The sequence below is a fragment of the Pipistrellus kuhlii genome, unplaced genomic scaffold (assembly GCF_014108245.1).
Source record: "Pipistrellus kuhlii isolate mPipKuh1 unplaced genomic scaffold, mPipKuh1.p scaffold_m20_p_39, whole genome shotgun sequence".
In the NCBI taxonomy this organism is placed as follows: domain Eukaryota; kingdom Metazoa; phylum Chordata; class Mammalia; order Chiroptera; family Vespertilionidae; genus Pipistrellus; species Pipistrellus kuhlii.
The window spans coordinates 2,969,049-2,987,570 of NW_023425539.1; the positions used below are offsets into that span (position 1 = coordinate 2,969,049).

General features: G+C 36.8%; 1 protein-coding gene across 17 annotated transcripts in view; it reads left to right on the forward strand.

The window, feature by feature from the left end:
- Window positions 1–18,522, forward strand: part of SSH2 (slingshot protein phosphatase 2) — a 211,806-nt gene that overhangs the window by 81,329 nt on the left and 111,955 nt on the right. For all 17 annotated transcript variants that reach the window (XM_045571045.1, XM_045571049.1, XM_045571042.1 and 14 more), the window contains one exon: window positions 548–591. In XM_045571045.1, coding sequence (XP_045427001.1) covers window positions 548–591 — 44 coding nt within the window. The remainder of the gene's footprint in view (window positions 1–547; window positions 592–18,522) is intronic.

The window sequence follows — 18,522 nt, forward strand, 5'->3', positions numbered from 1 at the left end:
TTTGAGTTTATAAGAAATAAGTAGGACAAAGTGTTGAGAAAGATGCCTAATGGTTATAAATACTTAGTAAGTAATAGCCATTATGTTGATGGTCATGGTGATTTGATAATGAGCACTTTGTGAAGTGTGCTCATTGTTTAGGTTGTTCTTTGGGGATCAGAATCATTAATAGGTCATTGTGAATTTGAAGTAGCATAAAAACATATGTAACAATAATATAACATCTTGAGTTGGTTTTTAGAGGTAATTCTTCAATGATTAGTACTTTGTTTTCAATGAAATTTGTAGACTATTTTTGAAGTTGCCTTCAGGAATAACTTCTATTAATATAGATCAACCTCCTGGGTTAAAGTCGTTTTTTATAGAGAATTTATTTCAAGTACACAGCATGAAAAAGATGTTCCTACATGTAAAGCTTAGTTAATACACAGCATGAAAAAGATGTTCCTACATATAAAGCTTAGTAAAATTTCACTGTTGATATTGTGATATGAGACCTCAGGTTGTAAATTGTTGTTGTTTTTTTTTCATTTTCCTGTCTATACAGGAGGCAGACAGTGGAGAGGAGGAATGCCGATCACAGCCCAGGAGGTATGTTTATTCTCTAAATCCTATAGCTTTTCTTTTTGTTGTTGTTTTTCTATTGCAGTTTACATTTAATATTATCCTGTATTAGTTTTAGATGTATAGCATAGTAGTTAGACAATCATGTTCTTTGCAGAGTGGTTCCCCCATATTTCAAGTACCCACCTGGCCCCATACATAGTCATTATTATACTGACTACCTTCCCTATCCTATAATTTACACCTCTGTGACTGTTCTGAACCATAATTACCAATTTGTACTTCTTCATCTCTTCACCTTTTCACCCAGCCCCTCAACCCATCTCCCCTCTGTCAACTGTCAGTCTGTTCTCTGTATCTGTGAGTCTATTTCTATTTCATTTATTTTGTCCTTTAGATTTCACATATACGTGAAATCATATGGTATTTGTCTTTGCCTGATTTATTTCACATCTATGGCCATATCCTATAGCATTTCTGTAATTAATGTTCTTTCTCTAATTTTTCTTCCGTCTTTTCATATTAGCTTATCCTACTTTTCCAAAATGCTTAATTGGTCTCTCAAAATAAGATTGCTTTAAGAATTCAGTTACTGCCTCAGAATTAAAATGGTAGATTGCATTAGGTTGTACACTTGAGACTAATATAATTTTATATGTTAATTATGCCTCAGTAAAAAAAAAAATGTTAGATTGCTTTTTTAAAAATGCAGAAAGGCCATTGTTGGTCTAGTTTTGGTCCAAGTATTCAGAACTATCTTGAGTAATAAAAAAGCTAACTTTCCTTATCTTTTAAGAAAATATCAACTGAAGAACATTTCAGCCTTCAACTTTAAACTTATGTTTGTCATTCATTTTGATACTTTTCATTTCCTACAGACTGCTTAATATTTCCCTTTCTAAATACAAAGGTTATACTGAGTAACATCCCCAGTACTTTCAAATATAATGAAACTCGCTCACTCTGAATAGTGGGCATATTATAATGGTACCAGTAAAAGAAAAAATTATGCTGCCATTAAAAGAAAAACATTATGAGATATCCAAGAAGTATGAGACATCCAATATTTATATTACCTCGTTTAAGTAAGGAGGTAATATAAATATAACATTTACATGTTATATTTATATTACCTCCTTTCTCCCTCCCACAAGAAAAAGTCCTCACAAATTCTACATGGTCATTTAAATGATACCACACTTGTGTCCTCTGAACTCAATCACATGAGCCATTCTGGATGATACAGGGAAAGGGTACAATAAGCATGCTCATTGTGGAAAAGCTGGCTAAAGGAAATGCTTCCTTAAAGATGAACTACCAGGTGTTTGTTGATATATACCTCACTCTTATAAACTACAACCTAACATAAAAAGTTCCTTTTCCTCAGTAACTAAGGTTATTGACAATATTTTTCCTGTTTTGGTTATCACAAAAAAAAAATAGGCTTAAAGCTTAATGGCGCTTAGGGAATATCTGATAGTGAAGTGTCTAGATAGATAGATTGATAGAAAGATACCAGAAGAAATTTTAGCTGAATGCTTACCAGAGGCATCATAATCTTATTTCCATTAGAATGAAAGAGAATTCCAGAAGATTCTTAAACTTTCTAGTAGACCAAATTTAAAAGTCTTTGGGTTAATACTGAGCTCTATGTATTGGCTTGGCATCTATGGAGATAATTGTTGTTCCAAAAAATGATGAAGCAGTGAAGTCTATTCTATTCACAGCACTGAATTGTCAAGCCATTAAGAATCACAAAGATCCCTGTTTAAAAAATTGTTATTAATAAATCATTAATATGACTAGCAGAGAGTATTTATAGGCTTCTTTTAGTCACAAGAAAGGATTCTGTATAAAAATAAGAAATAAAGAAAAATTTAGTAGCACCTATTTTAAAAAATCAAAATTTACTTTCTGTTGTAATTTCTTACACGGTATGTTTCCCAAGCTATTTCTAACTCTAATTGCTTTAGTCTGACTTAAAGCAAATAAACTTCTCACGAGTGTCAAATGAATGCCCCTTGTATCTAGATTATATGTAAGAGGTTGATTTTTGTATATTTGGCTACTTCTCTGCCATTCTTCATCACTTACCACAGAATGAACAAGCATTGAGTTAGCATCTCTTGATTGAGCATGCCTAAACTCATCTTGTCAATTTATAGGTTCAGTTGTGGTTTGTAGTAGGGAATTAAAGAGTAAACAGTATATCATTAAACTAATGCCAGTTTCAGGTAATAAAGAAGATGTTGCATTAATGATCTCTTATTTTTGCCAAATGTCATTTATTGGAAAAGTCATAAGTTAAAAGTACTTTTAATATAATTAGACCTAATCATGATGCCTTTAAAAACAATGAAAAGACAACCCAGAAAATAGGAGAAAATACTTGAAAATCATATACAGGGTTAAGTTCCGGAATATATAAAGAACTCTTACAACTCAACAACAAAAGACCCAAACAATCTAACTTAGTCAGCTCGGGCTCTTATAACAAAACTAGAGGCCCAGTGCACAGAATTCATGCATAGGGGTGTTGTCCTCAGCCCAGCATACACTCTCCAATCTGGGGCCCCTTGGAGGATGTCCAACTGCCTCTCACAATCCAGAACTGCTGGCTCCTAACCACTCGCCTGCTTGCCTGCCTGATAGCTCCCTAACCACTTCCTGCTGGCCTGATCGAAACCTAATTGCTCCCCTACTGGTCCAATCGCCCCCCCCCCAACTGCCCTCCCCTGCTGACCCGATCACCCCTAACTCCCTCCCCCTGCTGACCCGATCACCCCCAACTCCCTCCCCTGCCAGCTATCTTGTGGTGGCAATCTTGTGACGAAGTGAGGACAGCCATCTTAGGTGGCCCTCTTGTGACAATGTCAACCAAGGGCATGATGCCACCTAGGTTTTTATTATATAGGATAATATAGACCTAGTACTTAAACAGCAGGCATTTATTTTTCATTGTTCTAGAGGTTGGAAAGTCTAAAATCATTGGGTAGGCAGATTTAGTTCCTGGTGAGAACCCTCTTCCTGGCTTGCTGAGTCCTCCCATGGCTGAGAGAGGGTGCTCTGGTCTCTTCCTCTTTTTATATGGCCACTAATCCTACTTTCATGTTATCATTTAACTTTAGTTACCTCTCCAAGGTCCCTGTCTTTAAATACCATCACATTGGCCGAGACCTGTTTGGCTCAGTGGTAGAGCGTCAGTCTGCGGACTGAAAGGTCCCGGGTTCGATTCCGGTCAAGGGCATGTACCTTGGTTGAAGGCACATCCCCAGTAGGGGTTGTGCAAGAGGCAGCTGATCGATGATTCTCTCTCATCGATGTTTCTAACTCTCTATTCCTCTCTCTTCCTCTCTGTAAAAATTCAGTAAAATATATTTAAAAATAAAAATAAATAAATACCATCACATTGGGGGTTAGGGCTTCAATGTATGGAATTGGGGGGACACAAACATTCAGCCCATAACACTCTACCCCTGCTACTCCCCCAGTATATGTCCTTCTCACATACAAACTACAATATATTGATTTCATCCCAACAGTCCTAAAAGTCTTAACTCATTCTAGTATCACTCTATATCTCAAAGTCCGAAGTCTCATCAGATATGGGTGAGACTTGAGGAAGAATCCTTTTCCATATATGAACCTGTGAAACCAGGTAAATTATGTACTTCAAAATACAATGGTAGGACAGTCATAGAATACACATTACCATTCCCAAAGGGAAAAATAGGTAAAAAGAAGAGGTAACAGGACCCAAGTAAGTCCAAAATTTAGAGAGGCAAATCTCATTAGATCTTAAGGCTCAAGAATTATCCTCTTTGGTTTGGTACTTTGCCTTCTGGCCCAACAGGGCAGTGATTTTTTTTTTTTTTTCAGGAATTACTGAGGTGGTGGTATCATCCCCATGGGACAACCCTGCACCTTTGGCTCCCTTGAAGTGCTACCCATGCTATGTTCTATAATAGCTGACCTACATGACATTCTTCTGGGTGGTGGTACTGCCCTTTGAACCAAGATAGAGGCAACCTTGTCCCTTAGACTCTAGTCCTGTGGTGAGAGCAGCAGCCCTAACGATCTCTGAAATTGCCTTTGGGGTCCTTCTTCCTTTTTCTTGAAGAGTAATGATGTTCATACTTCCTTCATTTTGAATCATTTTCTTTTCTTTTCTTTTTTTTTTTTTTTAGCCTCAGGTGGCACTATTTCTGCTGATAATCCCAATCCTGGCTTCTGTTTAGATGACCAATTGATTTACAAATTAATCGCCTTACAAAATAGTTGGCCACCATAACTTCATATTCAATTAGGAACATGTTCTATTGTTTTGCAATATGGACAAGCTGAAAATTTTTCGAATCCTTAATTTCTTTTTTGCTTCACAATTCCTTCTTCAATTCATTTCTCTCTTCTTGCATTTTACTATAAGAAGGAAGAAGGAACTAGGCTGCTCCTTCAATACTTTGCTTAGAAATTTCCTGAACTGAATATCCAGTTTCATCTCTTACAAACTATATTTTCAAAAAAATATTAGAACACAAACACCATTCAGCTAAGTCCTTTGCTGCTTTATAACAAGGGGTGCCTTTCCTCCATACCATATTCCTCATTTCTGTATGAGACCTCATAAGAATGACTTTCACTGCTCACATTTCTGCCAACATTCTATTCATAATTATTATGTACTCTAAGAACTAGGAGAGCTTTTTCTCCAGCTCTCCTCTTTTCTTTCTGAGTTCTCACCAGAATTGCCTTTAACACTCCCTTCATAGCAATCTTAGCTTTTTCTAGCACACATTTCAAAACTTTTCCAGCCTCTACCCCATTATCCACTTCCAAAGCCCCTTCCACATTCTTAGGTATTCATTATAGTAGAACCCTACTTCTTAGTACCAAAATCTATATTAGTCAGGGAATCCCAGAGAAACAGAATCAATAGGAAATATATAGATATATTTGTTTTAAGGAATTGAGTCACACATTATGGAAGCTGAGAAGTCTCAAGGTTTGCCGGTTGGAGACCCAGGAGAGCTGATGGTGAAACTTCCAGTCTAAGTCTGAAGTCAGTAGAAAACAAATGCCTTAGCTCAAAGATAGTCAGGCAGAAAGAGTGAATTCTTTTTTACCTTCCCACATTGGAGAGGACAATCTGCATTACTCAATCTACTGTTTCAAATATTAATCTTATCCAGAATCCCTCTCAGAGACATAATGTTTAACCAAATATCTGGGCATCCTTAAGCCTAGTCAACCATAAAATTAACCATAACACAACCTAAATTTTAAAATGTGCAAAGAGTTCACCTGATGTGGCTTGGGGTTGAGCGTACACCTATGAACCAGAGGTCACAATTGGATTCCCAGTCAGGGCACATACCCAGGTTTCAGGCTTGATCTCCAGTAGGGGATGTGCAGGAGGCAACCGATCAATGATTCTCATCTATCTCTCATCTCCCTTCCTCTCTAAAATCCATAAAAATATGTATTTCTAAGAACTTGAACAGACATTGCTTTAAAAAAAGTAAACAAATGGCCAATAAACATATGAAAAGGTATTCAACATCACTAATCATTAGGGAAATGCAAATCAAAACTACATGATATAAACTTACATAATTAGGATATCCACTACTGAAAAAATAATAATAATAGTAAGTGTTGTTGAGGATTCAAAGAATTTAAACCCTTGTGCACTATTGATAGGACTGTTAAATGATTAAAGAATGGTGAGTCTTCAGAAAATTAACAATAGAATTACCATATGATCCAGCAATTCCACTTCTTGGTATTTACAAAAAAAGAATTAAAAGCCAGGTCTTGAGAAATTTGTACACTCATGTTCATTGTTGCACTGTTCATGACAGCCAACTTCTTCATCTTTCAAAATATGAGTACAGTTACTGTGTCTTTTATCTCAGTATCCACAGCAATTAGCATGTAGTTAGCACTCAGTAAATGTTTGTGGAATGAATAAATGAGAATAAAATAATGTTGACATATCTACTAGAAATGATAGTTTTATTAAAAATGATTCAGGCATGTCTTTGTGTAAGATATAGTTTCACCATAGTGTTGTGTTACGAACTCATTCAATTTATGGAAAAATCTTTCCTCCAGATCTGTCTCTGCTACCTCATCAAGTTTTCTTTATCTTTGTTTATTTTTTACTTTTGAGATATGATTTCATTTAATTCCAGCCTGTTTGATGAAATAATTTGTTCATGTGTCTAAATATAATGACAATAAATGCACTGTAATCTCCATCTTTTGTCTGTGAAAAGAAGACAAGTGTGCTTCTCCCTCAGTACATATTCTAGTTAAAGAATATATTAACCTAGAAAATATTTTACTTCCAAAACTGAAACTCTATACCCATTAAATAATCATTCCTGAACCTCCCCTTAACCCAGCTCCTGGCAACCAACATTCTATTTTCATCTCTGAGAATTTGATTACTATAGGTACCTCACATAAGTGGATTCATATAATGTTTGCCCTTTTGTGGCTGGCTTATTTGACTTAGCATAAGGTTCATTCATGTTGCTGCATATGTCAGAATTTTTTCCTTTTTAAAGCTGGATAATATTCTATTGCAAGCAAATGCCACATTTTGTTTACCATACTTCTGTTAATGGACATATGTGTTGCTGCTACCTTTTGGCTATTATGCATAATGTAGCTATGAACATGGTTGTATAAATTTCTTATAACCTTGATTTTAATTGGATATATACCCAGAATTATGGGTCATATGGTAATTCTTTTTGTTGTTGTTGTTGTTATTTGAGTACCTACCATACTGGACCATTTTACACTACCACCAATAGTACACAAGGGTTTCAATTTTTTCATATCCTCAACAGCACTCGTTATTTTCTGTTTTTTGGATAGTGGACATACTAATCAATGTGTGGTAGTATCTCATTGTACTTTAATATTTTTAGAAAGTGGAAAAGAAAAGTCCATTGTAAACAGGGATATATATACATACATATATATATATATATATATATATATATATATATATATATATATAACACATATGTTTGATTTACAAAAGTAGAGTTTTCCATCTATTAAAAACTGGTCCTAACGATCACACTGAACTGAACATCTTTTGCTATTGGCCCTTCTGAAATCTAAATCTCCATCTCCATCCAAAAACTTTCAAGCTGTTTATAAACATTTGGGTGTGGCCACAAGGGGGTGTAATGAGCTGTCCTCTCGTTCTAGACTTCTGCCACTGTATGGAGTAACCCCTTTAAATTGATAAGTGCACACTTACAAAAGCTCTTTTCCTAGCCACTTGACAGGAATAAGAATTTTCATTTCACTGAAGTACTCTTTGTTTCTGAAGAATGTGTTTACAGATTCTCTTATATTTTTCTGGCATGTTTGGCTTTTAGTAGCATAAAAGGCATTCTTAGATCTGATTTGAAAAGTAAATTTAATTATTGCAGCCCTGATGAAATTAGGTATATCTTTTAAAGCTAGGTTTTAAAACATAATTTTATGTTTTCCTCCAGATGTTGTTGTTCATGGTATAAACAAACAAAAAGTAAAATACATTTCCCTTCAATTCTTGAATTTGCCAAACGAAGTTTTGGAAAAGTCGTTTTCACATGTTATAAAATCCTAAAGATTAATAAAGTAACAAATATCTATCACTGCTGGCAGAATATTCTGAGAAGATGGTAGGATAGAAAGCATCAAGAATCTGTCTTCCTATTTAGAGAATAATTGTACTGGCAGAATCTGTCTGATGAACTATTTTGGAACTTTTGAGTCTGTGAGGGTTTTCAATTTCCAGGGGAAGGCTTGGAAGGTAAATTGAAGTCAATTCAGCCCTTAACATATACCCATACTCCATCCTCAGCTTAGCACCATACACACTGCTTGTGGAAGACAGAGAGGTTATTATTTTTTCTCATATTCTTATGCGAGTTTAAACTCTTGTGAGTTTAAACAGTATAAACTAGACTTTTTTTTTTTTTACCCTGAAACATATGTACATGTACATGCATGTGTGTTTGTATACAGGATATACACACACAAGCATATATTTCAGGGTAAGAAAAATTATGAGTATACATTTCCTATATAAAAAAAAGCTAATATGCTAATTAGACTGAACATCAGCAGAACAACCATCTGGATGACCTTCTGGCTGCTCGGACCCACTGGGGCAGGTAGGGCTGTGAGGGCGAGCTCCTTGCACAAGTTTTGTGCATAAGGCCACACACACACACACACACACACACACACACACACTCACTCACGTATATATACACTGAGTGGCCAGATTATGATCTCTGAATGCATAATAATCTGGCCACTCAGGATATATATATATTAGAGGAGGCCCGATGCATGAATTTGTGCATGGGTGGGGTTCTGCTAGCCTGGCCAGGGGGAGGGGACATGGGAGGTTTGCCAGCCTGCCTGCTGGTCAAACTCCTGGTTGATGGGTCAATTTGCATATTAGCCTTTTATTATATAGGATATACACTGAGTGGCCAGATTATTATAAATTCACAGATCATAATAATCTGGTCACTCAGTGTGTGCATCTGTGTGTATGTGTGTGTATTAGAGGCCCAATGCACGAAATTTGTGCATGGGAGGGGGGATGCCCCTCAGCCCAGCTGGACCCTCCCTAATCTGGGACCCCTCGAGGGCATTCGGACATCCCTCTCACAATCCAGGACTGCTGGCTCCCAACGCTCGCCTGCCTGCCCACCCTAACTGCTTCTGCCAGCCAGCCTGATCACTCCCTAACCACTCCCCTTCCAGCCTGATTGCCCCTAACTTCCCTCCCCTGCTAGCATGATCACCCCTAACTGCCCTCCCCTGCCAACCTGGTCATCTCTATCTGCCCTTCTCTGCTGGCCTGGTCATCCCTAATTTCCCTTCCCTGCTGGCCAGGTTTCCCCTGTCCTCCCCTCTAGGCCTGGTCACCCCCAACTGCCCTCCTCTGCTGGCCTGGTCACCCCTAACTGCCCTCCCCTGCAGTCCTTGTCCCTTCCAACTATCCTCCCCTGCAGGCCTAGTCCCTCCCAAGTTCCCTCCCCTGCAGGCCTGGTACCCCTTAACTGCCCTCCCCTGCCGGCCTTCTTTGGTGGCCATCTTTGATCACATGGGGACGACCATCTTATGTGTTGGAGTGATGGTCAATTTGCATATTACCTCTTTATTACAGTGGTGCCTCACACAACGAACTTAATTCGTTCCAGGAGCAAGTTTGTTATGCGAAAAGTTCGTTATGTGAAACGCGTTTTCCCATAACAATACATGTTAAAAAAAATAATTCGTTCTGTAGCATAAAATATGCTAAGATGACATAAAAAAAGATAAATTTTTTGTTATTATTTTTATTTAGATACATCTAAAAACATAATTTTTTTTTAATTATATAAAAAAATATTGAGTTTAACTTAAAAGGACGACTGCCGTGATACGTGCGTGATTTAATTCGTAATGAAGAACGATTGCCGTGATACGTGCTTAAGTTAAGCGCAGTGACTAACGACTGCCTGCAGTGCCTGCGCGGAAGGATGCAATACATCGGCAGTGATCATGGAAGCTCGGGCAAAGCAGTCGTGGAAGCTCGGGCAAAGTGGTCGTGGAAGCTCGGGCGACTTCGTTGTGTGAAACGAAGTTCGTTGTATGAATCATGAAATGAAGTTTGTTGTGTGCAGCGTTCGCTGTGCGAGGCGTTCTTTATGCGAGGCACCACTGTATATAGAATATATATATAATAATCTGAACACATAATAATCTGGCCACTCAGAGTATATCCTATAAAATAAAAGGCTAATTTTTTTAAAAATATATTTTATTGGTTTTTTTACAGAGAAGAAGGGGGATAAATAGAGAGTCAGAAACATCAGATGAGAGAGAAACATTGACCAGCTGCCTCCTGCACACCCCCTACTGGGGATGTGCCCACAATCAAGGTACATGCCCTTGACCGGAATCTAACCTGGGACCCTTCAGTGCACAGGCCGATGCTCTATCCACTGAGCCACACCAGTTTTGGCATAAAAGGCTAATTTGAAAATTGTCCCCTCAGCCAGGAGTTCAACCAGCAGGCAGGCCGGCCAACTGCCCATATCCTTTCCACCTGGCCAAGCTGGCTGGACCCCACCCATGCACGAATTCATGCACAGGGCCTATTTGTATATATGTTTCACTTGTGTATGTTTATGTTTTAAATATATTTTAAAGATTTTTAAAATTGACTTTTAGAGACAGAGAAAGGGAGAGAGAAACATCAATCAGCTGCTTTCTGCAGGCTCCCTACCAGGAATCAAATCTGCATATGTCTGACCAGGAATCCAACTGACAACCCTTCGGTACACAGAATGATTCTCAACCAACTGAGCCACACCAGCCAATGATGTTTTAAATATATATATATATATATATATATATATATATATATATATATATATATATATACATACACACATATCTCAATATATATATCAATATATATATATATTTTTTAATATATTTTATTGATTTTTTTTTTTTTTTACAGAGAGGAAGGGAGAAGGACAGAGAGTTAGAAACATTGATGAGAGAGAATCATCAATCAGCTACCTCTTGCACACCTCCTACTGGGGATGTGCCCGCAACCAAGGTATTAGGTCTAGTAATAAGTAATGTCGTTTTCTAATACTTTTTTTAAATCGAATTTATTTAAACAATACAACAAAATTTAATCAACAATATAGTTGCAGTTGTTTTCTACTACTTGTGCCCAACACTCAGGAAGCATTTTAATCCCTCTGTTGTAAAATTCTTGTGATTTTGATGCAAAAAATTCAGTCAATGCATTTTTGAGGCATTCTTCATTATTAAATTTTTTTCCAAGAAGAAAGTTTTGCAAAGAACGAAACAAATGGTAATCGGAAGGGGCAATATCAGGAGAATATGCAGGTTGAGGGAGAACTTCCCATTCCAACTGGCGCAGTTTTTCAGCAGTGATTCTTGCAGTATGCGGTCGTGCGTTTTCGTGGTAAAGAATTACGCCCTTCCGATTAATCAGCGCGGGTTTTTTTTCTCTTAAAGCTTGGGCTAACCTTTCCAATTGGGCACTATACACTGCACTTTTAAAGGTTTGGTTAGATGGTAAAAGTTCATAATGAAGAATTCCTTTAAAATTCCACCAAACACACAACATCACTTTTTTCGCATGCAAGTCAGGTTTTGACGTGGGCTGCGGAGCCTCATTTTTGTCCAACCATTGAGGCCGCCTTTTCTAATTAACATACAGCACCCATTTTTCATCTCCAGTAACAATTTGCTCTAAAAATGGCAAATGGTTTTGACGAGAGAGGAGCGAACTGCAAATTGTGACTCTTTGATTACGGTTGTTGTCGGTCAACTCATGAGGAACCCATTTTCCAAACTTTTGGACTTTGCCAAGTGCACGCAATTGATTGGAAATTGTTTTTTGTGAACAATTTAAAGTTGTCACAAGCTCTTGTTGGGTAATTTGAGGATTTTGCACCAAAAGAGCTTGAAGAGCTTCTTGATCAAAATTGGACACACGGCCTCGACCACTCTTGTCATCTAACGAAAAATTTCCCTCGCGAAATTTCTCAAACCAATGCTGGCATTTTCTGGCGCTAACTGCATCTTGATCAAGAGCACTACAGATGTTTTTTGCAGCCTCACTTGCTTTTCTTCCTAATTGGAACTTGTAAGGCATGCAGTGCCGAATATGCTCTTCATCTGCCATCTTCTTAGCCCTAGTTTTGCAACAAAAACCAAACCAAACACAAACTTTTTCAAGCAAAACTTGTTAATTGCACTTTACACGTTCTGTAGATACCACGTGTTTGAAGGTTCTGTCAATACAAGTCAACGCCAAGCAAGATTTTAAACGAATGTTTAAAAACGACATTAATTATTACTATACCTGATACATGCCCTTGACCGGAATCGAACTCGGGACCTTTCAGTCCGTAGGCCGAGGCTCTATCCACTGAGCCAAACCGGTTTTGACTGTTTTAAATATATTTTAAAGGAAATATATTCTACCAAAAGATTTCCCATTATAACCCAAAAGAACTCTCAATAACCACCATCATCAAATTCCATATCACTTCAACAACCTTCATATTTAATTATCTCAAAAGATGATGAGTAAACCATCTATCTAATGGGGAATTTTTACAAAATGAAATTACAGAGCATTTAATAGAACTAATATGTTGAATATTAGTATTATTTGTAGAATATATTCTTCAGAAAAGAAAGTTCAAAATGGTTTTTTTTTTTGTATTTTCACAAGTTGCTTAGAGATCAAAATTTCTGAAAAATAAGATTTCCCAGGTAAAAGTGAAGATTTATCCCAGAGCAGCATCTATTCTTCAAATTATGATTAAGCAGGAAATGTATATAAATTATAGGCATATAAATGTTTTCATTTATACCTGTGTAATGGCAGGGAATTGGACTATATTGTTGTTGTTTTTTCTATCTTTATTATAATATATTTCTAAGGATAAAAATTCAGTTCTGTTTTAGCTTTCCTAGCTAGTTAGTGTTGATTTTCTTTTATATATTCAAAGGGGTCAGGAAGAGAAGTGTGGACAATCAGCAGTGTAATAGAAGGAAAGACCAATGAACTAAGAGCAAGAAGACCTGATTTTAGTTTTGTCTCACCTCTTACTATGCTAAACTTCAGTTTCTTCATTTGTAAAATGAGGACATCTGCCCATCTATCCATATGATTGTTAAAAAATCAAATAAAGTAGCTTATAGGGAGCACCAAATATGTAAAGACATAAAATGATGGTACTTTCATTAGTATTTGTCTAAATTCTTTCCCATTTTATTTTACAAACTCAGCCTGATTTATCTCTCTGCTATGACTGACACCCTTTATATCATATAGAATTAAGATAATTTACTGAGGAAAAACAAGGAGAGAAATTGGCAGGCTTTAGTTACCAATAAAGTTTTTGTTTAGTACAAATCTAATGTTAGAAAAGCAGTTTCCCATTTCTGGGTCAATAGGTCAAATCTGATTCAACCTAAAGTCACAGCCACTGGGTGCCATTTAGAAAATCCTGTTTAAAGGCACTGATCACCTTGTTTTGTCCATTCAATGAATATTTATTAAACAAAAACTCATATACTTGCTTCTCTGACTCACTACGATTCCTGAAGTAGATATAATGTATTAATAAACATAACTAGCAGACTATTCTGGTGTTAATTATTCACTGGGAATTTCCCCAAGCTAAGCAGCCATTTGGCAAGAGAAGAAAGAACCTGTTATCAATGACGTAACCCAGCCCTAAAACAGCTGTTCTGCTGAAACACCAAACAAAAGTTCAGGAAATTTAGAAGCTGTTTAAAACACATCATTGGTTATGAGCCACCTTTGCTTACAACAATCCTTAGTGTTCTGTGTATAAACTCTCACCTCATCTTCTAACAGAACTCTCAGCTTCCCTTTTACAGTACATCCAACACTACTGTTACACAGTATTTGTTGTCTATGCTTGCCAGTTACAACTGAGAGAGGGCAGGGACAATCTCTATTATTATTATATCCTTGAATTCTTGCACATAGAAGGTACTCAGTAACTTTCCGTAGAAGGAATGAATAAAGAACCATGATTTTCATCTATTTTTAGGCATTGGGGAAGGATCTTTAGCTTCTTTATACCCATTCCCTCAACTCTGTAATATAAACAATATTTTATAATTTTTCATAAGAATGTGAAATATGAAGGTTAAGTGCCTATCATATAGTAACAGGCACTCAACAAGCAGTAACTATTATTAGTATTTTTACTATTACTCCTTTTTATCCATATAAACTGAATTCTTCTCAAAATAGGGTTGTAATTTTATGTCCATAATAACAAATAAATCTTTATAGTACATATTTCAGAAACTTTCAAAACCACTACAGCCTAGTTCTTCATCTAACAAAAAGCAGTCGACATTAAGTTTAAATTCCTTTTTAAATAAGCTAACATATGCTGGGCATGCCAATTTGTTTTTTTGCTTGTTTGTTTGTTTGTTTTGCTTTGCTTTGCTTATCTATCCTTTTTAAGAGCTGGAATGTGAAATTAATGAAATCACTTTTAATATGCAACTGAGTTAAATGTTGATTGTCTTAGGTAGGTTGGAGTGTGAATTCTACAGAATACCAAGTGACTTTTTTAAGTCCTTTGTTGATTTCTATTCACTCTTCAACCCATGATATCTGACTTTTGTTACCTGCACCACTCAAACTGTTGCTCTTATTAAGATTGCCAGTGAATATTTTTGGTCACCATCTTAAATGATACTAATGACCATTCCTTTCTGCAGTTCTCACCTCCTTTGGCTTTATTATCATCATTCTTTGCTGGTTCTTCTTATACGCTCTACCCGTAGCCGCCCAGTTGGTTTTACTAGCAATTCTTCCCCTGTCCACTTCTTAAAGGCTAATTTCCCCCAGGAAACCATCATTGCTTCTCTTTTACTTTATAGAGGGAAATTTTCTACTTTTTTTTTTTTTTGGGGGGGGGGGTAGGACTTAGAGACATAAAATGTCACTAAAACAAAAAAAATATTTCTGGACCATTGTTCTTAGTTATGTAGAAAGAACACTGGTACTAGAGTTAGAAGACCTGTGTTTGTATTGATTGCATGACCTTTAAAAGTGCATTCATTCTCTTTTTTGTCTGACTTATTTCACTTAGCTTAATACCCTCTAGGTCCATCCATGTTGTTGCAAATGGTAAGATTCCATCCTTTTTTTTTTTTTTAATTTATTGACTTTTTACAGAGAGAAAGGGAGAAGATAGAGAGCTAGAAACATCAATGAGGGAGAATCATCGACCAGCTGCCTCCTGCACACCCCCCACCAGGGATGTGCCTGCAACCAATGTACATACCCTTGACCGGAATCAAACCCGGGACCTTTCAGTCCGCAGGCTGACGCTCTATCCACTGAGCCAAACCGGTCTTAGCGATTCCATCCTTTTTATGGGTATTATTTCATTGTATAAATTTATCCCATCTTAATCCACTCATCTTGGCTCTTGTAAATAATGCTGCAAAGAGCCGGAACCGGTTTGGCTCAGTGGATAGAGCGTCGGCCTGCGGACTGAAGGGTCCTGGATTTGATTCTGGTTGAGGGCATGTACCTTGGTTGCGGGCAAGAGGCAGCTGGTCGATTTTTCTCTCTCATCGATGTTTCTAACTCTCTGTAAAAAATTGATAAAATATATATATATTTTAATAATAATGCTGCAAAGAACATAGGAGAGAATATGTCTTTTTGCATTAGAATTTTGGATTTGTTTGGATAAATACTAGAAGTGGAATCATATGGTAGTTCTATTTTTAATATTTTTAGAACCTCCATACTGTTTTCCATAGTGGCAGCGCCAGTTGATGTGGCTCACTTGGTTGGAGTAATGTCCGTGCACTGAAGGGCCGTGGGTTTAATTCCTAGCAAGGGCACATACCCATATTGCAGGTTTGATCCCCGGTTGGGAAGTGTATGGGAGGCAACCGATGGATGTTTCTCTCTCTATTCCCTTCCTTCTTCTCTCTCTAAAACCAATCTTTTAAACATTTTAAAGGCTGGGGAATTAAGATGTACAAATTGCCAGATATAAAAACAGCCATGGGGATATAAAGTATAGCATAGGGAATAAAGTCAATAATATATGTAATAAAAACCTAAGCAACCATTACAGTGGAATGACCAGAACGACTGGTTGCTATGAAGTGCACTTACCACCAGGGGCAGACCCTCAACACGGTAGCTGACCCCTGGTGGTCAGTGTGCTCCCACAGGGGGAGCGCTGCTCTGCCAGAAGCCGAGCTCGTGGCTGGCAAGTGCAGTGGTGGTTGCGGGAGCCTCTACCATCTCCCCGGCAGTGCTAAGGAGCAGCAAGCTGAATGGTAAGGAGTGAGGAGTCCCGGACTGCGAGAGGAATGTCTGCCTGCCAACTTAGGCCTGCTCCCCATGAGAGAGAACAGGCCGGGTTTAGGGGGATACTCCCCCCCCTGCTCAGTGCATGAATTTCATGCACCAGGCCTCTAGTATTATAATAACTGTATGGTGTCAAATAGGTATTGGTCTTATTGAGCTGATACTTTGTAGGTTATGTGGATGTCTAATCACTGTGTTGTACACTTGAAACTGGCATGGTATTGTGTGTAAACTATAATTGAAATTATTTTTTTATTTTTAAAGTACATTCATTCTTTGAGACTCACTCTTAAAAAAAAACTAAATGTGTATTGTAAGGCATAAATAATATATATTGTACATCTGAAAATACCTCAAATTTGTAGGCAAAGTACTATTGCGTACTATTATATCACAGTGGTATTTTATCAATAGTGAATGTCCTTTTAGTTCTTCTCATGTCAGCTTGTAGCAGAACATTTTCCTAAGATAATGGAATTCAGGAGTTTTGTGAGAGGGAATAGAAAAGTATTTTTTTTTAAGTTTTTAAATATATTTTATTGATTTTTTTCAGAGAGGAAGAGAGAGGGATAGAGAGTTAGAAACGTCGATGAGAGAGAATCATCTGCCTCTTGCACACCTCCTACTGGGGATGTGCCCGCAACTAAGGTACATTCCCTTGACTGGAATCGAACACTCTATCCACTGAGCCAAACCAGTTTCGGCCTTTTAAAAATTTTAATGTATTTCTTTTCTAATTATTTAATGTACTCATTTTATTAGGAATGCTTATCAACCATAAATAGTTTTCCAGCTTTGGGCTTAAATCATGGTGAGAAGGGGAATTATAAACAAACCATTTTATGAATTCTCTAGAAAAGGATGGAAAAGTCAAAGCTGAAATAACTGCTTTAGAGGAAGTAACTATGTAAGAATAAATCTTAGAGGAACTGATCTTTTCTCTTTTTATCTGTTAGACATCATAAAGCGAGAGCTTAAACAGTAATTAGACTATCAAGCCTAATTATTATCTTCTGTAAACATACTAAGTCCTTAAATTTCTGAAACCAATTGATATCCCTACTGAGATTTTTAGACACAATATGAACTAGAGGTTTTTGCTTTGGGTTTTTCCCCCAAAGTATTATTATAAAAGAAGTAAACATGTAGGTAAGTTTAGGATTGTACAGTACACATCCGTCTTGGGTTTACAGTTAACATTTTGCTTACTGTATTGGCTTTATCAGATATATACTTATTTATCCATCCCTGGGCTAGTTTTTAAGCAGGAAAAAATGTTTTATTTAATCTTTTTCATATATCTCATTTAGCAATCTTAAGAAATAAAAAAAATTTCAATGCTTTACAAGCTATAATTTTAACTTTTTTAATAAACTTATCATTAAATAAAAATATACCATATATAATATAAAAAATACAAATTGAAAGATAATTGTCAAATTCAGGAGAATAATTATATGTACAGAGGGTGGGAAAGGGCTCATAGAGAAGTTCACAGTGGTCTTCAACTCTAATGTATGTGTCTTTATTGATTTTAGGGAAAGGGAGAAAGAAAGAGAGAGAGAGAAATATACATTTGTTCCAATTATTTATGCATTCATTGGTTGATTCTTGTATGTGCCCTGACCAGGGATTGAACTCACAACCTTGGCATATCAGGACAACACTCTAACTAACTGAGCTATCTGGCCAGGGCTTTCAATTGTAATGTTTTATTAAATTCTGAAAAGTAAAACATTAGTACACAATATTGCATCTATTGAATTATTTGGCTGTTTGCTATCCTGTCTATTCTTTGCTATATGTTTGAAATATTCCACAATTGAAAATTAAAAGAAATATTTACTACTTAGTTGTCTTTTCCCCTGGCAAAGTGCTTTTCACTTCACTTAAGATCCTTTGTTCAGTCAGCCTTCCAACTGAGGTGGATTGAATAGAATCTGACAGCACCTTATCTTTTCTCAGTTATTTTGATGTACTAACTAAAAGAATGATACAGA